Genomic DNA, 19,372 nt, shown 5'->3' on the forward strand with positions numbered 1-19,372 from the left:
CGTCCATCTTTTGTTGTGGAAGTTGATAGCCTAAATAAATTTAAGGCTGAGCTGGAACGAATTTGGAACAACGAATTTGAAAAAAACCTCCCATTTCACCCCTCCATTCATTTTAAATAGAATGAATGGAGGGGTGAAATGGGAGGTTTTTTTTTTTTGGCTGATGCTGCATAAGCTTGCTTTCTTGCATTGCATATGTCTACTAATGCTAAAGGGCATATTTGGATGATTAAGAGTGCAATCCAGGGACATTTACACAAATATGGCATTCTGAATAACACACACACACACAACATTGTTAAGAAAAACTCACGATTAACTAATTTAGCTATTTTGAAACAGTTACTCATGAGCTAAATGTAGATAACAATTTTGAACTAGTGTATTTGGATTTTATCAAGGCATTTTACTCAGTCCATCATGAGATGTTATTTTATAAGCTGCAGCATATTGGGATTACTGGAAAAATTCTAAGATGGATTGCTGGGTTGCTGCATGGCAGAGGGGGTTGTGATTAATCTATATTCTTTGGACTGGTGTAAAGTCAGAAGTGGGGTTCAGCAGGGATAAGAAGTGGTTCTTGGACCATTGTTGTTTCTGAATTTTCATTAACGATGAGATAGATGATTGATGTCAAAATTTGTAGAAGTAAAGTTTGGTAGTAGTTAATGATCAGTACCAAGCAGTCTCCTTCAGGATGACTTGAACAGGCCAAAAGGATTGTAAAAAAATTGGCAGTGAAGTTTCAATGCTGCAAAATGTAAGGTCTTACACCTGAGGAATAGCAACCCCAAATAAATTACACACTTGGTTGGGTGGAATTAAGAACAGTAGAGGAAGTATGGGATCTTGGAGTTATAATACAGGCAGATATGAAGTTTAATGAGCAGTGTATACAGGCATTCAGGAAAGCCCATGGTGTTCTATTGGTTTATCGAACATTATCCTGTAGAGATATGAATGTCATAGTCTCAATGTTTGAGGCAAATGTAAAACCACATTTGGAATACTGTGTTCAGGTATGGAGACCTCATCTGAAAACAGACATTGAGTTTCATGAAAGGGTCCAGTGTTGGGCATCTCGCATGGAGATTGGCAAATGGGCTACCATATGAGGAAAGACTCCGAAATTATGCAGGCTACAGAGCCTGGCAGCCAGGCACCTCAGAGGTGAGCTGATTTGAGGTTTATAAGGCTCTGAGAGGGGGGCTAGTAAAATGAATGAAGATGGAATTTTCATTGTTGTAGAGAATTCCAGAACTCTGTATAAATTTAAATTACAGGGTAAGAGGTTTAGACTGTACTGTTGTTGGAAGTTTTCTTTTAGGCACGGAGTCATTGATCGCTGAAACAAGTTGCCTTCACAGGAAGTTGAGGCTGACAGTTTGCATAAATTTAAAAGTGAACTCGATAGTTGCCTTGTTAGGAGGGAAGCAAATAATTTGTATTTTCTTATCTACTTTTTTATTATTATTATTATTTTTTTTACAGCCAGTGTAGCAAAAGCCTCTGGCTTCCTTTTACTATATGGTTATTACTATTATAATATCTTTTACGGCACAGAAGGTGATACTGTTGTACACATTGGCACTAATGACATTAAGAGTAGATTGCTGACTCACTTAACCTCACTTACAGGTCATGTTGAAAAAAAGTTGCGAGTTGGGGTTAAATTTGAAAGCATCTGCAATTCTGCCCAGAAATGATAGGATGGAGTATATGATGAGAGCCTTGTCAGCCAGTTTGGCTCTGGAGAGATTGTGCAAGGCTCACAGGGTAGAATTTTCTCAGTGTGGCTGGTGCATGTTAACAGGGGAGACTGCTTTTACTAGGATGGGACACACTTAAATAGAAAGGCTGCATGAATATTTGCTTCTGTTATCGAGGCAGTGTTAGGTGGGTTGGAAAACTGCTAGCTTACAGGGATACACAGACTAATAGATTAAAAATAGCCGTAGGCAGAGGTGAAAGTGATTCTTGCACTACTTCTGTTGGAAGGAGCAGGAGCTTGGAAAGCAAAGTGCCGGGGATTTCAAAGACTGTTGGGAGCCATCATGGAATAAATAAATACTTGGACTCTGTTAGGGTAACTAAGTGTAAGAACAGGTGCATGTATACTTGCATGTACACTAATGCTAGGAGTATCGTAAATAAATTTGAAGTGCTGGTCAAAACTCCAAATGCAGAAATTGTAGAGATATCAGAGATCTGCTTTCACAAAGGTATAAAAAATGCAGAATTTGAATATATGTACAGAAAGAACAGATAGGATAGGAGGATCTATGCTCATAGTTAAGTAACACATGAAATCTAAGTCTGCACATCCAGTTTGACATGGGTGACCAGTGCAATTCTGAGTTAGTTTGGTGGGATATAAGCACTGGTAAAGCAAAAATGAGAGTTGGAGTGTATTATAGGCCTGATGAGTACAATAAACTAATGTACAGCAAAATTGAGTGGGCAGATTCTATTCTGGAAGATGTAACTTCAGACTCAGCAAAAAGCTCTTTTAGCCATCCAGTCTATCTTTCCTAAATATATACATACCATAGTGGAACTTGATTCCCAATTTCCAAGTGGCACCACATTTCTGTTAACCCTATTAGGACAGCATTAGTTGTCCTAATCAGGAGCTGAAATTCAGCCATTTTATTAACATCACTTTGAAATTAGCATTAGCATTAGCATTAGCATTAGCATTAGTAGAGGCATTTGATGCAAGAAAGCAAGCTTATGCAGCATCAGCCAAAAAAAAAAAAAAAAAAAAAGTAACATAAATAAATAAAAATAACCACTTCCACTTCACCCCTCTGTTCGTTCGAAATACCTGTCCAGCTGAGCCTTAAACTTATTTAGGCTATCAACTTCCACGACAAGGGATGGAAGTCTGTTCCACCCACCAACCACCCGCTGGCTAAAGGCAAATTTCCGCACATCTATCCTACATCTGTCTTTCCTCAATTTGAATTTATGCCCTCTCAGGTGATTTTTCTGAGCTAGAGGAAGAATCCCATCAGCATTGAGCATGCTCAAACCATTCAAGGCTTTGTACACCTCTATCAGATCACCCCGCTGGTGCCTAGTTTCCAGACACTGTAATTTGCAAAACTTAAGCCTTTCTTCGTAAGAGAACCCCTTTGTCCCATTCACCAATCTAGTTGCCCTTCTCTGTACTCGTTCCAGCAGCTCTACATCCTTCCTGAAATGAGGCCTCCAGGCCTGTATACAGTACTCTAGGTGTGGCCTGACCATTGCCTTATACAAGGGAATAATCACCTCCTTATCCCTGCTAGAAAAATTCCTATATATCATTGACAATACACCATGAGCTACTCTTGCAGCTCGTCTGCACTGCTCAGAGAACTTCATATCTGCCTGCACCACCACCCCCAGGTCCCTTTCATTCTCTACCACTGTCAGTGTAGTACCACAGAGTTGATACGTTGCTCTGGGGTTGCTGTTTCCCATATGTAGTACTTTACATTTGTCAATGTTAAACTTCATTTGCCACCTCGAAGCCCATCTGCTCAACCTTTCCAAATCCTGTTGCAGCAGCATAGTGTCAGTAGTGTCCTTGACAACCCTGCCAACCTTCGTATCGTCTGCAAACTTGGACATTAAGCCTGATATACCATCATCAATATCATTTATAAATACAGAAAACAATAAAGGCCCCAATACTGAACCCTGAGGGACTCCACTAATAACATTAGTCCACGATGAGCAGTGTCCATTGATTACCACTCTCTGTCTTCTCCCCCTCAACCACCCCTTTATCCATAGCAGCAACTTGCCTCCAATGCCACACTGCTCCAATTTGTGCAGCAGTCTTCCATGTGCAACAGTATCAAAAGCCTTTCTAAGATCCAAGTATATAATATCAAAGTTATTCCCTGCATCCAGTTCTTTTGTGACTGCATCATAGTATCCAATCAAATTGGTCAGGCAAGACTTCCCCTTAACAAAACCATGCTGTGTCCTAGCTATAACTGAAGTCTTGTCTAGATGATCCTGCAGTGCTTCTTTCACCAGTGCCTCCATTAATTTTCCGGGAACAGAAGTTAAACTCACAGGTCTATAATTACTTGTGTCAGCCTTTGATCCCCCTTTGTGAATTGGGGTCACATTTGCACATCTCCAGTCAATGGGTACCTCCCCTGAGTCCAAGGAAGCTCTCATAATTATGGCTAAGGGTTTGCTTACCTCCTTTGCTGCCTCCTTTAATATAACTGGATAGATCCCATCCACCCCAGGTGCCTTTCTTGTGTTTATCTTCAACAATTTCTCCTCCACTTTGCTCTCAGTTATTACAAGATTCTCTAGCTTACTGCTAGAGTTGAATACACCTCTGGCATTCCCCTCGCTGAATAACTCCTCATGTGTGAATGTCGATGCAAAATATTCATTTAGTTTGTTAGCTACCCGAGCAGGGTCATCAACAGTTGACCCATCGATCTCAAGTGGACCAATCTGATTCATCCCCTTCCTTCTAGAGTTTACATAAGTAAAGAACTCTTTGCTGTTTTTCTTCGCATCCCTTGCCAAGGATCTCTCGTAATCTGCCTTCGCCTGCCTAACCTCCTTTGTAACTTGGTTACAGATCAACTTGTATCTATCATAGGCGTCCGTGTCACGTGTTAATTTGTATGTATCCCATGCATTTTTCTTCTCTGCCATATGCCTCATTAGTTCATCTGACAACCATTTAGGCCTAAACCTTGAACAATATTTCTTAGTTGGTATGTAAAGCCTAGTAGCTTCCACGATAAGTTCTTTGAATGCTTCCCATTTTGAATTTGCTGTTGGCAATATCATCAGTTGATCCCACTGTATAGAATTTAAATACTGTCTCAGTCCATTGTAGTCGCCTTTACGAAAGCAATACCCCTTCCCTTTACCCCTAATGGTAGTTACCTCTTTGAGTAACTCCCACTTCAGCACACTGTGATCACTGCCACCAAGTGGTTCATTTATCTGCAGATTCTTAATGCATGAAGAATCACTACTGATAATCAAATCAAGAGTATTACTCCCTCTAGTTGCCTCCCGAACATGCTGATGTAGAAAACAATCATCCAATAAATCCACAAAAGCCTTGCTACTGTGTGAGTGACCAGCCCCCAAATTCCAGTCAATATCTGGGAAATTAAAATCCCCCATTATAAGACTCTCTGATTTACTGGCCCACTCTATTTCTCCGAACAGTTTCTTATTATACTCATCAGAGTCATTAGGCCTATAGCACACTCCTACTCTCAATTTTGATCTCCCAATGCTTATGTCACACCAAACTGACTCGACACTGCACTGTCCAGCGATGTCGACTGGCTTCACTTCCTTGGATTTTATGTGTTTTTTAACTAATAGCATAACCCCTCCTCCCTTCCTATCCTGTCTATCCTTTCTGTAGACATTGTACTCCCCAAATTCCAGTTCTGCATTTCTTATATCTGTGTGACACCACGTCTCTGAAATCCCCACAATATCTGCCTTTGATGTTTTGAGCAATACCTCAAATTCATCAAATTTATTTACTAAACTCCTAGCATTGGTGTACACACAAGTATACATGCACCTGTTCTTTTTCTTAGCTACCCTAACACAACCCATGTGTTTACTTGTACCCCAATGATTCCCAGCAGTCTCTGAAATATCCTGCATCTTATTTTCCAGGCTGCGGCTCATTCCAATAGAAGCAGTGCAAGAATCACTTTCACCTCTGCCAGTGGCTACTGTTAATCTATTAGTCCTTGTATCCCCCCAATCTAGCAGTTTTCCGACCCACCTAACATTGCCTCGATAGCATCAGCAAACATTCTTGCACCCTTTCTATTTAAGTGTATCCCATCCCTGTAGAAGCAGTCTCTCCTGTTAACAAGTACAGACCAGGCTGAAAAAAATTCTACCCCTTGAGCCCTGCACAATCTTTCCAGGGCCGAATTGATTGACAGGGCTCTCATCATATACTCCCTCCTATCGTGTCTGGGCAGAATTGCAGACACTTTCAATTTCAACCCTAATTCACGGCTTTTTTTCATCAGTGACCTGTACTTGTCAAGTAATTCCGCCGGTCTCCTACTCTTAATGTCATTAGTGCCAACGTGTACAACTATATCACCTTTTGTGCCCTTAAAAGATGATATCCGCTCTACAACGTCATCAACTTTTGCCCCTGGCAGACATACCCTGGTCCTATTCCACCTATCCTTTTTACAAAGCATGTTTCCCGTTTCCCTGACAATAGAGTCACCAACAAATACTAGTTCCTTTGGGACCAGCGCATTCTGCCTTGGGGGTTGCCGCTGTGTTCCGCGATGACCAAGTGCAAGCTCTGGCATTGGTGTGGGCAGCTGAGAGCTTGATGGGCCCCTCACTTGTAATCCTTCGAGGGCATCCACCCTATCCTTCAAGCTCTCATATAGGCCCATAACAACGCTGAGTTGTCGCCTTATCTCCTTACACTCCTTGCATCGCACACACACAAAGACATCCCCCATGGCAGTATCATGTCCCATACTTGACTGCTCCGCAAACATCAAGCAAATAGTGCATCTTACAAGGCTGTGATTCAGAGGACAACTGCCCCCCTCAGTTCTCCCCTGGGCCACAGCATTCCCATTAGCTTGAGCCCTTTGCTTTGCTGCTCTGGTTTGAGTCATGATTTAGAGTTATTTTCAATAAAATTTCGATTTCTGTACAAAATTAAATCCTAAACTTGTATCCAAACACAGTTATAACGCTATATTTATGTTTCAGTAACGAGTGTTATCTACGGAATATTTACGTTTCAGTAACGAGTGTTATCTACGAAATATTTACGTTTCAGTAACGAGTGTTATCTGCGAAATCCCTTTATATAACTTTCGTATCAAGTTATGTATTAATTATTTGTTTTTACTAATTATTTATGTTACGTAACCTAAGTGGTTATATGTATAATTAATTATGTTAAATAAAATTAATTATATTACGTTTGTAATCTAAGTCGTTATATGTATTTATTTAAACGTACAATTTAACTGCTAACGAAGTTCAACTAACGCTATCTAGTACGGTATATCGTATACAAAGGCGGGAAAATTACGAACGGTTAGCGGAGTTGAAACACGTGGAAACCTTTACCGATACTTTTATGCAATTACAAGGCCGAGTAAAGAATAAATACACCAAATTAATCAGAAAATCACAAAATAATGTTATACTACTAAATTTAAATCAAAAGTTTTAGAAAAACAATAATTTCAAATCAATAAATAAGAAAAATCCACTTAGCGGCTTTGAAAACGACCGTCTGTAGTAGCCTCGTGCAAATTACTGCAGGCACAATTAAAACTAAATATTCTTCTATAGTTTATTACCATGACACACCCATTGAAGTTATTTAGGCTTGTACCTCCATCTTCCTCATACAGTTCATTTGAAATGTTGCTACTTTTTATTATTATTATCATTAGCCATATGGTACAAGGAAGCCTGAGGCTTTTGCTGCACCAGCCAAAAGAAAATTTCTTCTCAGTTACCCTGAGAGAGAGAGAGAGAGAGAGAGAGAGAGTCAGAAGTAGAAGGGAATCACCAAGAAAGAGAAGAATGATGATATCCAGCTCGGGACTCTGAGTGTGCCAACCCATCACCAGATGTGAGCCCCTGGGGTTAACATCTTGCCCACATCGGCTGTTCTGGCACCAGACAAGAATTCTAGAGGTGAGTGTAAGCATTACTTATTCCTTCTATCTACAAGTGCAGGCCATGCTGATAAAATTCTACCCCCTCCAGAGTTTTGCAGATTCCCTCAAGTCTCAATTTGCCAAGTGGGTAAAGTACCTGCCCGGCAACCCAAAGGTTGCGGGTTCGATTCCCGCCTCGGGCTTGGATCAAAGTACTGCAAAAACCTTGGGAGGTGCAATATGGCCACAGAAGCCGATGCGCCAACAACTACCAAATCAAAAAAAAAAAAAAAAGTCTCAATTTAATGAATAAGGCTTTCACAGCATGTCTGTGAAAGCCTTATTCATTAAAGGCTTTCACTTGTCATGTCTGGGCAAAATTGCAGACACATACACATTCTGACCTAACTCATGGCATTTGAGCAAGAGGAAGAATCCATTCAGCATTGGGCTTGCTCAAACCATTCAAAAGATTTAAACACCTCAATCAGACCACTTCCAGGTGCCTAGTCTCCAGACTGCAGTTTTGTAAAACTGTAGTCTTTCTTGGTAAGGGCACCCCTTTGTTCCCCCCCCCCACCGACCAAGCTCCTTGTTCTTTTCTGTACTCGTTCCAACAGCTCTAGATTCCTCTTAGAATAAGGTCTCCAGACATGTATGGAGTATTCAATATGTAGTCTAATCATTGCCGTACACAATGATATAATCACCTCCTTATCCTTGCTAGCAAAATTTCTGTATATCATTGACAAAATCTCATGAGCTGTCCTGGCAGTCTGTCTGCAATGCTCAGAGAACATTATATCTGATTACACAATTCGCCACCAGGTCTTCTTCATTTTCCATTACCCTGAATGTAATGTACATTACTCTTTTCCACTACATTACACTACTCTGAGTGTAGTGGAAAAGAGTAAGTAATGGACATAGTTGGTATATTACTCAGGGGTTACTGCTACCCATGTGTAGTGCTTTGCATTTATCAATGTTAAAATTCAATTGCCATTTCTCAGCCTAACTTTTCTAGATCATATTTCAGTAACATACTGTCATTAACTACCCTGCCAACCATTGTATCATCTGCAAACTTTTACATTAAGTCTTTTATAACTTCATCAATTACACTGATAAATATGGAAAACAACAATGAGCCCAACAATGAAACCTGAAGGACTCGACTAATAATATTAGTCCATGAAGAGCAGTGTCTACTGATTACCACTCTGTCTTCTGCCACTGAACCATCCCTTCATCCAGAGCAGCAACTTGCCCTTAATGCTACACTGCACCAATTTGTACAGCAGTCTTTTATGTGCAACAGTATTAAAAGCTTTCTTGAAATCCAAATACGAGGTGCTACCCAAATGTTCCTGAAATTTTAATGTTGTGCGGGGACTACGTCTAGTACGAACTTGTGGCACTAGGTAACACTGCATACATCCTTTGTGAATCAGTGTGCCACATGGCGTCGGGCTGGCGAGAGTCAACAAATATTTATGAGCAGTTCTTTGGCAGTGTGTTTCGCATAGTTTGCGATGGTTGTGTGTGAGAGAGCAACGTTGTTGCATCAAGTTTTGTTTCCTTCTTAACAATACAGCAACAGAAACCCATAAGAAGTTGAAACAAGCTTTTGGTGACAATGCTTTAGGCCAGACACAGACTTACTGCTGGTTTAACCATTTTAAAAAAGGTCCCATGTCGGTTGATGATGATGATTGCTCTGGGCATCTATCATCGAGCACCGCCCTGGAAAATGTCACAAAACGTTTGAGCAGCGATCTGCAAAGACCACAGGCAGACCATTCAAGACATTTGTGGCACTGTAGGACTATCATACGGCATGTGTCAGCAGATTTTTTCAAACGAGTTGAACAGAAGAAGGATTGTGGCCAAGTTCGTACCACAGTTACTGAGTGAAGACCAAGAGCAGTCTTCAAGAACGGGCCAAGAGTGATCAAACTTCCTTTCTACAGTAGTCACTGGTGACGAGAGAGTTGGAAATATGGGTATGACCCAGAAACCAAGCAACAATTATCCCAGTGGAAGAGCCCATCTTGGCCCTGACACCAGGAAACCCAACAAGTGAGGACTAATGTGAAGTCCATGCTGATCTGTTTTTTGGACAATGACGGAATTATCCATAAGGAATTCATCCTTCCTGGTCAGACCGTCAACGCAAAGTTTGACTGCGACGTCCTGATGAGGTTAAGGGAAGACATCAGGAGGAAAAGTCTAGAGAATTGACGTACAAAGAACTGGGTCATTCATCATGACGGTGCGCTTGGTCACACATCTCTCGCTATGGTGCAGTATTTGGCATCCAACAACATGACTATTGTCCCCACCACCACTATTCTCCAGACCTAGCCCATTGCGACTTCTTCCTCTTCCCAAGAACGAAAATCAAGCTGAAGGGTTGAAGATTTGACAGCATAAAGGATATGCAAACCAAATTGCAGGCGGTGCTGAACACTATGACGAAGAAGGACTTTCGGGATGCATTCAAATCATATTCAAATCATGGGAGAAGCACTGGGATCAGTGTTTACGCTCTCAAGGGGACTACTTCAAAGGTGACGGTGGCGAATAAGACCCAGGGTGAGTGTAATTTATTTTATAAATAAATTTTGGGAACTTTTGGGTAGCATCTCGTATATTATTTCGAAATTATTTTTTGCATCCAGTTCCTTTGTGAACACATCATAGTTTCCAATCATATTGGTCAGACAAGAATTCCCATGAAAATCTCATAATGGGTCTGAAGTATAACTGCAATCTTGTCTAGATGAACCTGCATTACTTCTTTAACCAGTTACTCCATTATTTTTCCTTGGAACAGATTAAAACTAACAGATCTGTAATTACTAATTTCACCTTTTGATGCCCCTTTGTGAATTGGGAAAACATTTGAACATCTCCAGTCAACAGGAACCTACCCAGAATACAAGGATACTCTCCTAATTATGGCTAAGGGTTTGTTTACTTCTTTTGCTACCTACCTTAATATAACTGGATATATATCTCATCACCCCAGGTGCCTTTCTTATGTTTAACTACAACACAACAATTTCTCTTCCACTTTCCTCTCACTTATTACAAAATCATTCAGCTCCCTCTAAGAGTTTGATAAACTCTGCCCTCCGCTTCCCTAAAGATTTCTTAATGTGTGAATGAAGATGCAAAATATTCCATCAGTCGTCATTCATTCAGATGCAAAATTATTCATTAATCTTAGTCGAATCATCGATACGAAGTGTACCAATCTGATCGATCCTCTTCCTTCTAGAGTTTCCATAAGTAAACAAGTCTGCATCCTTTGCCAAATGTTTCTCATAATCTACCTTCACTTGTACTGACTGTAGACTACTTTATATGTACTGCATATGGGAAACAGTAACCCCAGAGTAATATATCAACTGTGTGGTACTACACTGACAGTGGTAGAGAGTGAAAAGGACCTGGGGGTAATTACGCAGGCAGATATAAAGTTTTCTGAGCAGTGCAGACAGTCTGCAAAAGTAGCTCATGATAAACAGGAATTTTTCTAGCAGTGATAAGGAGGTGATTATCCCCTTGTATAAGGCAATGATCAGACCACACCTTGAGTACTGTATACAGGTCTGGAGGCCTCATTTTAGGAAGTATGTAGAGCTGCTGGAGCGGGTACAGAGAAGGGCAGTGAGATTAGTGAATGAAACAGAGGGTTGCTCTTACAAAGAAAGACTTAAGTTATCCAGATTGCAGTGTCTTAAGACTTAAGTTATCCAGATGGAAGTTGCACATAAGAAATGTTTGAGTGGAAGGCTTGCTCAAACCTGGAATGATTTGAGCAAGCTCAGTGTTGATGGGATTCTTCCTCTTGCACAAATTAGTTGTCTGAGGGGACATAAATTCAAATCGAGAAAAGACAGTTGTTGAAATAATGTGCGGAAATTTGCCTTTAGCCAGCGGGTGGTTGATTATGGAACAAATTTCCATCAGTCGTCGTTGAAGTTGACAGCTTAAATAAAGTCAAGGCAGAACTATAGAAACATTTTTAGTGAATGAATTGGTGAAATGGGAAGTTTTGTTTTTTTTTTTTTCTTTTTGGCTGATGCTAGAAAGCTTGCTTTCTTGCATCATATACCTCTACTAATGCTAATGTGGCAGGCGCCTCCGTAGCCAGGTGGGAAGGAGCAGCAGTGCGTAGCACACGCTTCTTGATTAGACCAGGGTTCGAGCCCGTCACCACCAAATACGGATGATGTGGAAAGGTCAGAGAATGACCACTGCATATCCCCGTAGCAATATGGCCTTAGTTGCTAATGCTCCTAAAAACCAAATAAAAACAGCTAATGCGGCTTTTATTATTACTATTATGCACATGAGGGTGCATAAATTCAAGTTATGGAAGAATGGTTGTAGAATAGATTTGTGGAAGTCTGCCTTTAGCCAGCAAGTGGTTGATTGCTGGAACAAATTTCCATGTGTTGTTTTGGAAGTTTAGAGCATTAATAAATAGCTGGAGAAACTAGACATACTATTGGAGGGAATGGATAGGTAAAATGGGAAGTGTGGTTTTTTGCTGATGCTGTATAATCTTACTATCTTGCATCATATGCCCAGAGCAGGAACTTGGCAATCCTACGTCTGGGGCAAAAGTGTTATAAGCACTCCCCCATTATATGTAGGTAGTCAATCTTTCAATATTGTAGCTAGGGTTGTTGACGCCTTGGGGGAAACATGTTTTCCTGATGCCCAAGTGGGTGTAGGGGGGGGGGATTTTCCATGGGGAACCCTCCCTTGCTATGTCTCTGCAATCTTTATGAATTTATAAAATTTACTATTACAAAGGTCTACGATTTGCATACTGTATATTTATTACTAAAATAATTTAAATAATTCAGTGAATATAACAAAACAAAAACATCAAAGAAAAAGTAACTTACAAATATTCTTTTATATCTACAGAGAATTTAATTCTATATAAACTACAAAGAAATTAGAAAACCAGATAGTTTCTGTTTATATATCTAGTATAAAATCATAGAAGCAAAATATTGCAAAATATAGTACTTTTAATATTATAACATAAACTAAAAATATGCAGTGAAGGTGTGTTATTTAATTGAATTTTTCTCGCTTTGAAGGACCTATCACAAGAAGCTACTGTTACAGGCAGGATAAGAAAAATTCATAGCACTATTTCTATATTTAGATAAGATGCTATTAGGCAATACTCATGAACGAATTGCAGAAGTTGTAAAGGAATTGTAGATTTTATATCCTGATTTTTTCAACAGATATTTGAAAAATTTTATTTGTCCTCCAGTTCCAACCATTAAAGGACAAACCAAAAAGCTCAGGTGTGATGTCACAAAACAGGCCATACTTTATAGAAGTTTGCAATTGGATTTCTCTGTTATTTTTGAAATTTGTAAAACACTGTTCCTCCCTAATATTTTTTTCTTTAAGTGGTTATAAATCCCGAATTTATAATTTTTTTCACTCACAAGATCATAAAAATTTCTGGAATCATAAGTAGCACGTATAAGGATAATGCAGTATTTCTTTTAATAAAATGTTTATATTGAACAAAGACACGAAGTTGGCCAGAAGCTATTATCCATGTTGGGAATAAGCCTTAATCTTTTGACTGGCTATAGAAAGCAGTTGACTAGCATGACTTCTTGGTATGTGGGATAGGTGGCTGTTTACGTCTTGTGCCCCACTTACATTTTGGGACGGTAATCCCTTTAATCCTTAATTTGTGCTTTCTAATTGCTTAAATTTCCTAAAGGCCAGGGGAGAAACAAAGCATACAAAGTTAAGTCTCTCATAATCCATTCGTTATATTGAAATTTTTTTCATTCTACAGAAACTTTTAAATGTAATTACGAGAAGGAATTCAAAAAATTCGCTATAAAGAAGTTCATTAAACACAGGTACAACTGTAATTAAATCAAAAATGAAGCAGTTTTAAAATATATAACTGGTTGGATGAGCCCTTAAAATGCTACACCTGGGGCTGGGGCTGGTGCCCCATTCACCCCACCCTAGTTCCGGCTCTGCATATGCCACTACTAATGCTAATGTTAAAAACACAGATTCTTGAATATCTTCATCTAGAGCATCAGGTGTTCTTGTTTGACTCTTATGGTCTATATACCATATTTCCCCATGTATAAGACGCACCTTAATTTTGGGGGCTGAAATTTGGAAAAAAATGTATTATATAAAGTTATTGAACTCAAGTTTCATTCATCATAAAATTCATACAATTCCTCATCACTGTCAAAACTCCCATCAATTAGCTTGTCCTCATCTGTGTCTGATGATGAATCACTGTCTTCATATATTGCCTCGTCCTCAGTTCTATCTATGGCATTTGAAATGCCACACTTCTTAAATGACTTGACAACGATCTCAATCTTGATATTATCCCAGGATCTTTTCATCCAGGTACAAACTTATCCTATAGTTGGTTTCTTCACTCTTCCTGCTGGTGTCAAATTGTCCCCAGAAGACTTCATCCATTGGTTCCATTCGTCTCTCATGGCAGCTTTGAAGGGTTTGTTAATGCTGACATCAAGTGGTTGGAGCTGGGATGTCAAGCCTCCAGGTATGATGACAAGTTTTGTTTTTTGCTCTGCAGCAATCTTTGTGTTTTTTGTTATGTGTGCCTTGAACTGATCAAGCACCAATAGGGGCAGGTTTGTGTAAGAGCCCACCTGGTCTCCTGCTCCAAACTTTCTCAAACCAGATCTTCATCCCATCCTGATCCATCCAACCCTTGTCATGAACGTGGACAATCACTCCTCGAGGAATGTTTTCTTTTGACATTGTTTTGCGTTTAAAAATCAGCATAGGAGGCAGCTTGTTTCCGTCGGCACAACAAGCTAGAACAACTGTATAATGGCTCTTTTCATGTCCATTTGCCTTCACAGTTACAGTTTTCACCCCCTTCTTATCAACAGTTCTGTTACTTGGGACATCAGATTGAAGGGGGACTTTGTCCATATTTGCAATCTGTCCCAACTCAAACTGATGTGTCTTCCGACATTGAATGACAAAACGATGAAATTCAAGGACCTAGTGCTCATAGCTTTCAGGCATCTTTTGGGCAAGTCCAGTGCGTGTACTCATGCTTAGTCTATTCCGTTTCATGAACCTGAAGCACCAATTGTTCCTCCTTTCAAATCAGTAACTTCTTTTTCATCAGCAATTCTTCTTGCCTCATGCTGAACCATCTTTGTGGACACAGGAATTCCAATTGCCCTTTGCTCTTCAATCCATATCTTCAATTCCCACTCTAAATCAGGCCATTTTGCTGACTTGCCTCTAATGGCCTTCTTCGGCCGTGGCATTTTCAGTAGGGTTTCTTCTTCCCGTAGCCAGTCTCGGATTGTTTTCTCAGTTGGAGGAGGACCAAACTTATGTTCAGCAGCACGATTTCCATTCACTTTTGCAAACTGGATCACTTTTAACTTGAATTCAACCCTGTATGAAAATCTTTTCTGAGCCATTTCTGGGCAGAAAGTGGCAAAACGTAACCTAATATACCGGTAACAAGTGTGAAACAATGAGCGATAAGACAACAAGCGCGAAAAAGCGGGAAATGCAAGTAAAATAAAAATCTACAACCACTGTATAAGACGCACCCAGTTTTTAGACCCCAAATTTTTCGAAAAAAGGTGCGTCTTATACATGGGGAAATACGGTAGTTCTTTTGTGTTAAGTGGAATTTTGGAAGCAGTTTTCCAGTATTCACATTCCACACTGGAATATATCTAAGTAAATATACTCAGAGCAAGAGTTCTATTATTGGAGATAAACCAAAGATAATATTAACAGATTGGAATGAAATTGCTGCTCATTGTCCCTTCAGCACCTCACACAAGAAATTGTAATGTTAAAGAGTACTGTGAGAATGGTACAAAGTTATCAAATTTAGAGCCTTACAAAGCACTGCTCGTGCAGTCTTTGTAGCTGCATGATCCTGTAGCCAGGATAAATTTTTTGTAAATGACTCCTTTGTTTAGAGACATGGTTCCTTTATTCAGGGATATCAACCCAGGATTGTTGGGGGGGTTTTTTGTTTTTTTTTTTTTGCATCTTGTCCTGAAGTTCCATACTACAGTGTAGAAGTGGGCACTGCTATATTGTATTTCATCACAGCACAGCATATCCCCAGTTGAAAATGTCAGGGAGCAAATTGCCACTCACTTCAGTGCATTAGCCCTACCCCCAACATCATCCTTAAAAAAAATCCCTATGTAATACTTATTGAATATGTTAACTGTACTTAAAAAAATATGTGGAATCATTGAAAACAACCCCTACCTTCTTTTATTTCTCTCTAGGATGGAGTCTCTTAATGGATGTGTTCAAAGTATTTCCTGGATCATTCCAAGCATGTGTTCAGACATTGAAAGATGGGCATTTATTGTCAATATCACCAGGGGGAGTTCTTGAAGCGCAGTTTGGAGATGAAAATTATCATTTAATCTGGGGGAAAAGAATTGGTTTTGCTAGAGTAGCCATTGAAGCAAGAGTGGTAAGTGCCTTTTTAAGTTATTTGAAATTATTCGTTAGAATGAAAAATTTCAAATAATTTCCTGTGAAAGATACTTACAGGAAACTTTTAATTTGATTTGGAATAATTTTAGTTATGAATATACTTCAAAGCTATTGTCAAGCATACAGACAAGTTTTTATATTAGTTAATGCAATGCATAGGTAATTTTAACTATTCTGGTTTTACATTTTAAATTGGTAATACAGTAGAGCATCAGTTATCCAGAATAATTGATGTCAGAAGTTCCGGATACCAAATTTTCCAGATAATCGAACCGGAAAATTTTCCAGATAATTTTTTTGGTAAGATCAATTAAATACAAAAAAAACAGAAGCATCCATCCAGGTATTTTGATGATTTTTATACAAAACAGGAAAATTAGAAAGATTTTTAAATGCTCCCAGTTTTTTCGACTTACTAATAACGAGCACGGTCAATCTGTGCATCTCAGTGGCATTTGTACACATAGGAATTGTAACTCACTCTTTTCTCATCTTAAAACTTGGTGCAGGCATTTCTCTTTCAGTGGCTAGGATTTTTCTCGGTAATGCTTTCCATAATAAGCCCATCTCATCAACATTATAAATGTTTTCTTTCTCATAATTTGCTATAACTGAAGCAAACTTACTTTTAAAGGACACCACTACCAATTCATCTGCAGAAAGTTTCTTGCCTTGAATAAGAACTTAAGCCTTTCTTCATAGGAGCACCCCTTTGTTCCCTTCACCAGTCTGGTTGCCCTTCTCTGTACTCATTCTAGCAACTCTACATCCTTCCTAAAATGAGGCTTCCACCTTATGCAGTACTCAAGGTGTGGCCTGATCACTGCCTTATAAAAAGGGATAATCACCTCCTTATCCCTGCTCGCAAAATTCCTGTATATCATTGACAAGACCCCATGATGTACTCTGGCAGCCTGTCTGCACTGCTCAGAAAACTTCATATATGACTGCACAATTACCTCCAAATCTCTTTCATTCTCCACTACCCTGAGTGTAACACCACATAGTTGGTACATTTCTCTTGGGTTACTGCTACCCATTTGTCAGTGCCTAACTTCAGTTGCCACCTCTCAGCTCATCTGCTCAACTTTTCTAGATCCTGGTGCAGTAGCATAACCTTCATATCATCTGCAGACTTGGACATTAAGTGTGATATAACTTCATCAGTATCATTAATAAATACCGAAAACAACAATGGACCCAACACCGAACCCTTGTAGACTCCGCTAATAATATTAGTCCACAAAGAGCAGTGTCCATTGATTATCACTCTCTGTCTTCCCCCACTCAACCATCCCTTTGTCCATAGCAGCAAATTCAAGGGGTAGAATTTTTTTCAGCCTGGTCTGTACTTATTAACAGGAGAGACTGCTTCTACAGGGATGGGATACACTTAAATAAAAAGGGTGCAAGAATATTTGCTGATGCTATCGAGGCAGTGTTAGGTAGGTCAGAAAATTGCTAGCTTGGGGAAATACAAGGACTAATAGATTAACAGGAGCCACTGACAGAGGTGAAAGTGATTCTTGCACTGGAATGAGCACAGCCTGGAAAACAAGATGCAAGATTAGTGGCCCCCGGATGTCAAGCGTTATTGTGATCGAGCGATTTACAGAGCGTCTTCTCAGTGCGACAGTTCTTGTTAATTTTCGAAAGTTTTCCTTACGTTTAAGGTAATTTACCATTAACTTATTCTTACGATTTGTAAGTAAGTTACAGAAAGGAAAACCACATTTCTTTTCTTTTCCTTAAAACTAAAAAAACTAACTTACTCCGCTTCATCACTCTAGCGGCACTGCCTCTGCCTCCCCGTGGCCGGTCCGGTAACCTTGGCAGAAAAGGTTCTCTGCCAAGGGTTAAAAGGAGCTAACATGGATCACGAAGTCCGTAATCCATCTGTTGAGCCTCATGCCTCAACTTATTTAAGGACAGACCAAACTGACTTTGACCCTTCCCATCCCAAGAGACAAAGAACAGAAGGATCCAAAAAGGAAACGCCACTATTTCTTATTATACATTCCCAAACAAGTAAACCAGTAAGTGCACTTTCTCCATTTCTTATCCAGAAATGTCTCGAGAATGCTGCTGGACCACCTAAAATGGTGAAAAGACTCCGCTCTGGAGATCTACTTATAAAGACAATGAATAGCAGGCACTCTGAAGCCCTGCAAAGAATTTCAAAATTCGCAAATATTCCTGTCACAGTAACTCCACATGCCACCATAAATTCATCCAAAGGAGTGCTGTCTGAATGGGACTTAATTAATAAATGTTACCAAAGAGGAATTAGTCCAAAAGCTACAAGACCAAAAAGTTGTACAGGCAAAGCGAATTAAAATCAAGAAAGACAGTGAATTAGTTCCCACTATCAGTGTTATACTGACCTTTTCAACACCAATCCTTCCAGCTACAGTTAAGGCTGGATATCTGAACTGCCATATCCGACCTTATATCCCTAATCCTCCCAGGTGCTTCAAGTGCCAAAAATTTGGCCATGCTCAAACAGTGTGTAGAGGGCTTTCAGTGTGCCCCAACTGTGGATCTAAGAACACACACAGACAGACTGCCCAGCACAAACATCAGTATGTCCAAACTGTAAAGGTGACCATCCAGCTTACTTGAAAATCTGGGAAACCTGGAAAACTGGAAAGAAGATACAAAAGTACAAAATAGAAAACAAAGTGACTTACCAAGAAGCAAGGAAACAAGTTTTACTCTCAGTACCGAAACTCACATATGCAGCCGCAACACAAAAATACAAATCGGAAGGAACTCAAACTGAAGTGTCCATACCACCAGCTACATCCATTTCCGACTGGGCACGAGCTGTCCTAGCAAGTCTGCTGGAGTCCCCTAAAGAACATGTAAAAGACCAAGGAAATAATACCCCAATCACCGTACCACCAACTATTGCTCCATCACACTCAGATACTGAGAGTCTGAGAAATATTAAACCTCAAAAGATTCTAACCGCAGATATGGAAATCGATGACAAACTCATAACAATGAAACCGTTTCAGAAATACATGCTGAAGAAGACATGAATACTGCACGACCCACTTTCCCGAGAAAAGATAAAATAAAATTGGAACGCCATAAACAGATTGGCTCTAAAAAACAATCAGAAACACCTACTTCAAAAACTAAAT

At 39.6% G+C, this 19,372-nt stretch overlaps 1 protein-coding gene across 4 annotated transcripts in view; it reads left to right on the plus strand.

The window, feature by feature from the left end:
- LOC150081137 (DGAT1/2-independent enzyme synthesizing storage lipids-like) overlaps positions 1-19,372 on the plus strand; it is a 180,381-nt gene that overhangs the window by 65,440 nt on the left and 95,569 nt on the right. For all 4 annotated transcript variants that reach the window (XM_090380976.1, XM_090380977.1, XM_090380978.1 and 1 more), the window contains exon 5: positions 16,007-16,200. In XM_090380976.1, coding sequence (XP_090237102.1) covers positions 16,007-16,200 — 194 coding nt within the window. The remainder of the gene's footprint in view (positions 1-16,006; positions 16,201-19,372) is intronic.

This window comes from Mastigoproctus giganteus, chromosome 9, assembly GCF_048544385.1.
Source record: "Mastigoproctus giganteus isolate SK-2022 chromosome 9, ASM4854438v1, whole genome shotgun sequence".
NCBI classification, from domain to species: domain Eukaryota; kingdom Metazoa; phylum Arthropoda; class Arachnida; order Uropygi; family Thelyphonidae; genus Mastigoproctus; species Mastigoproctus giganteus.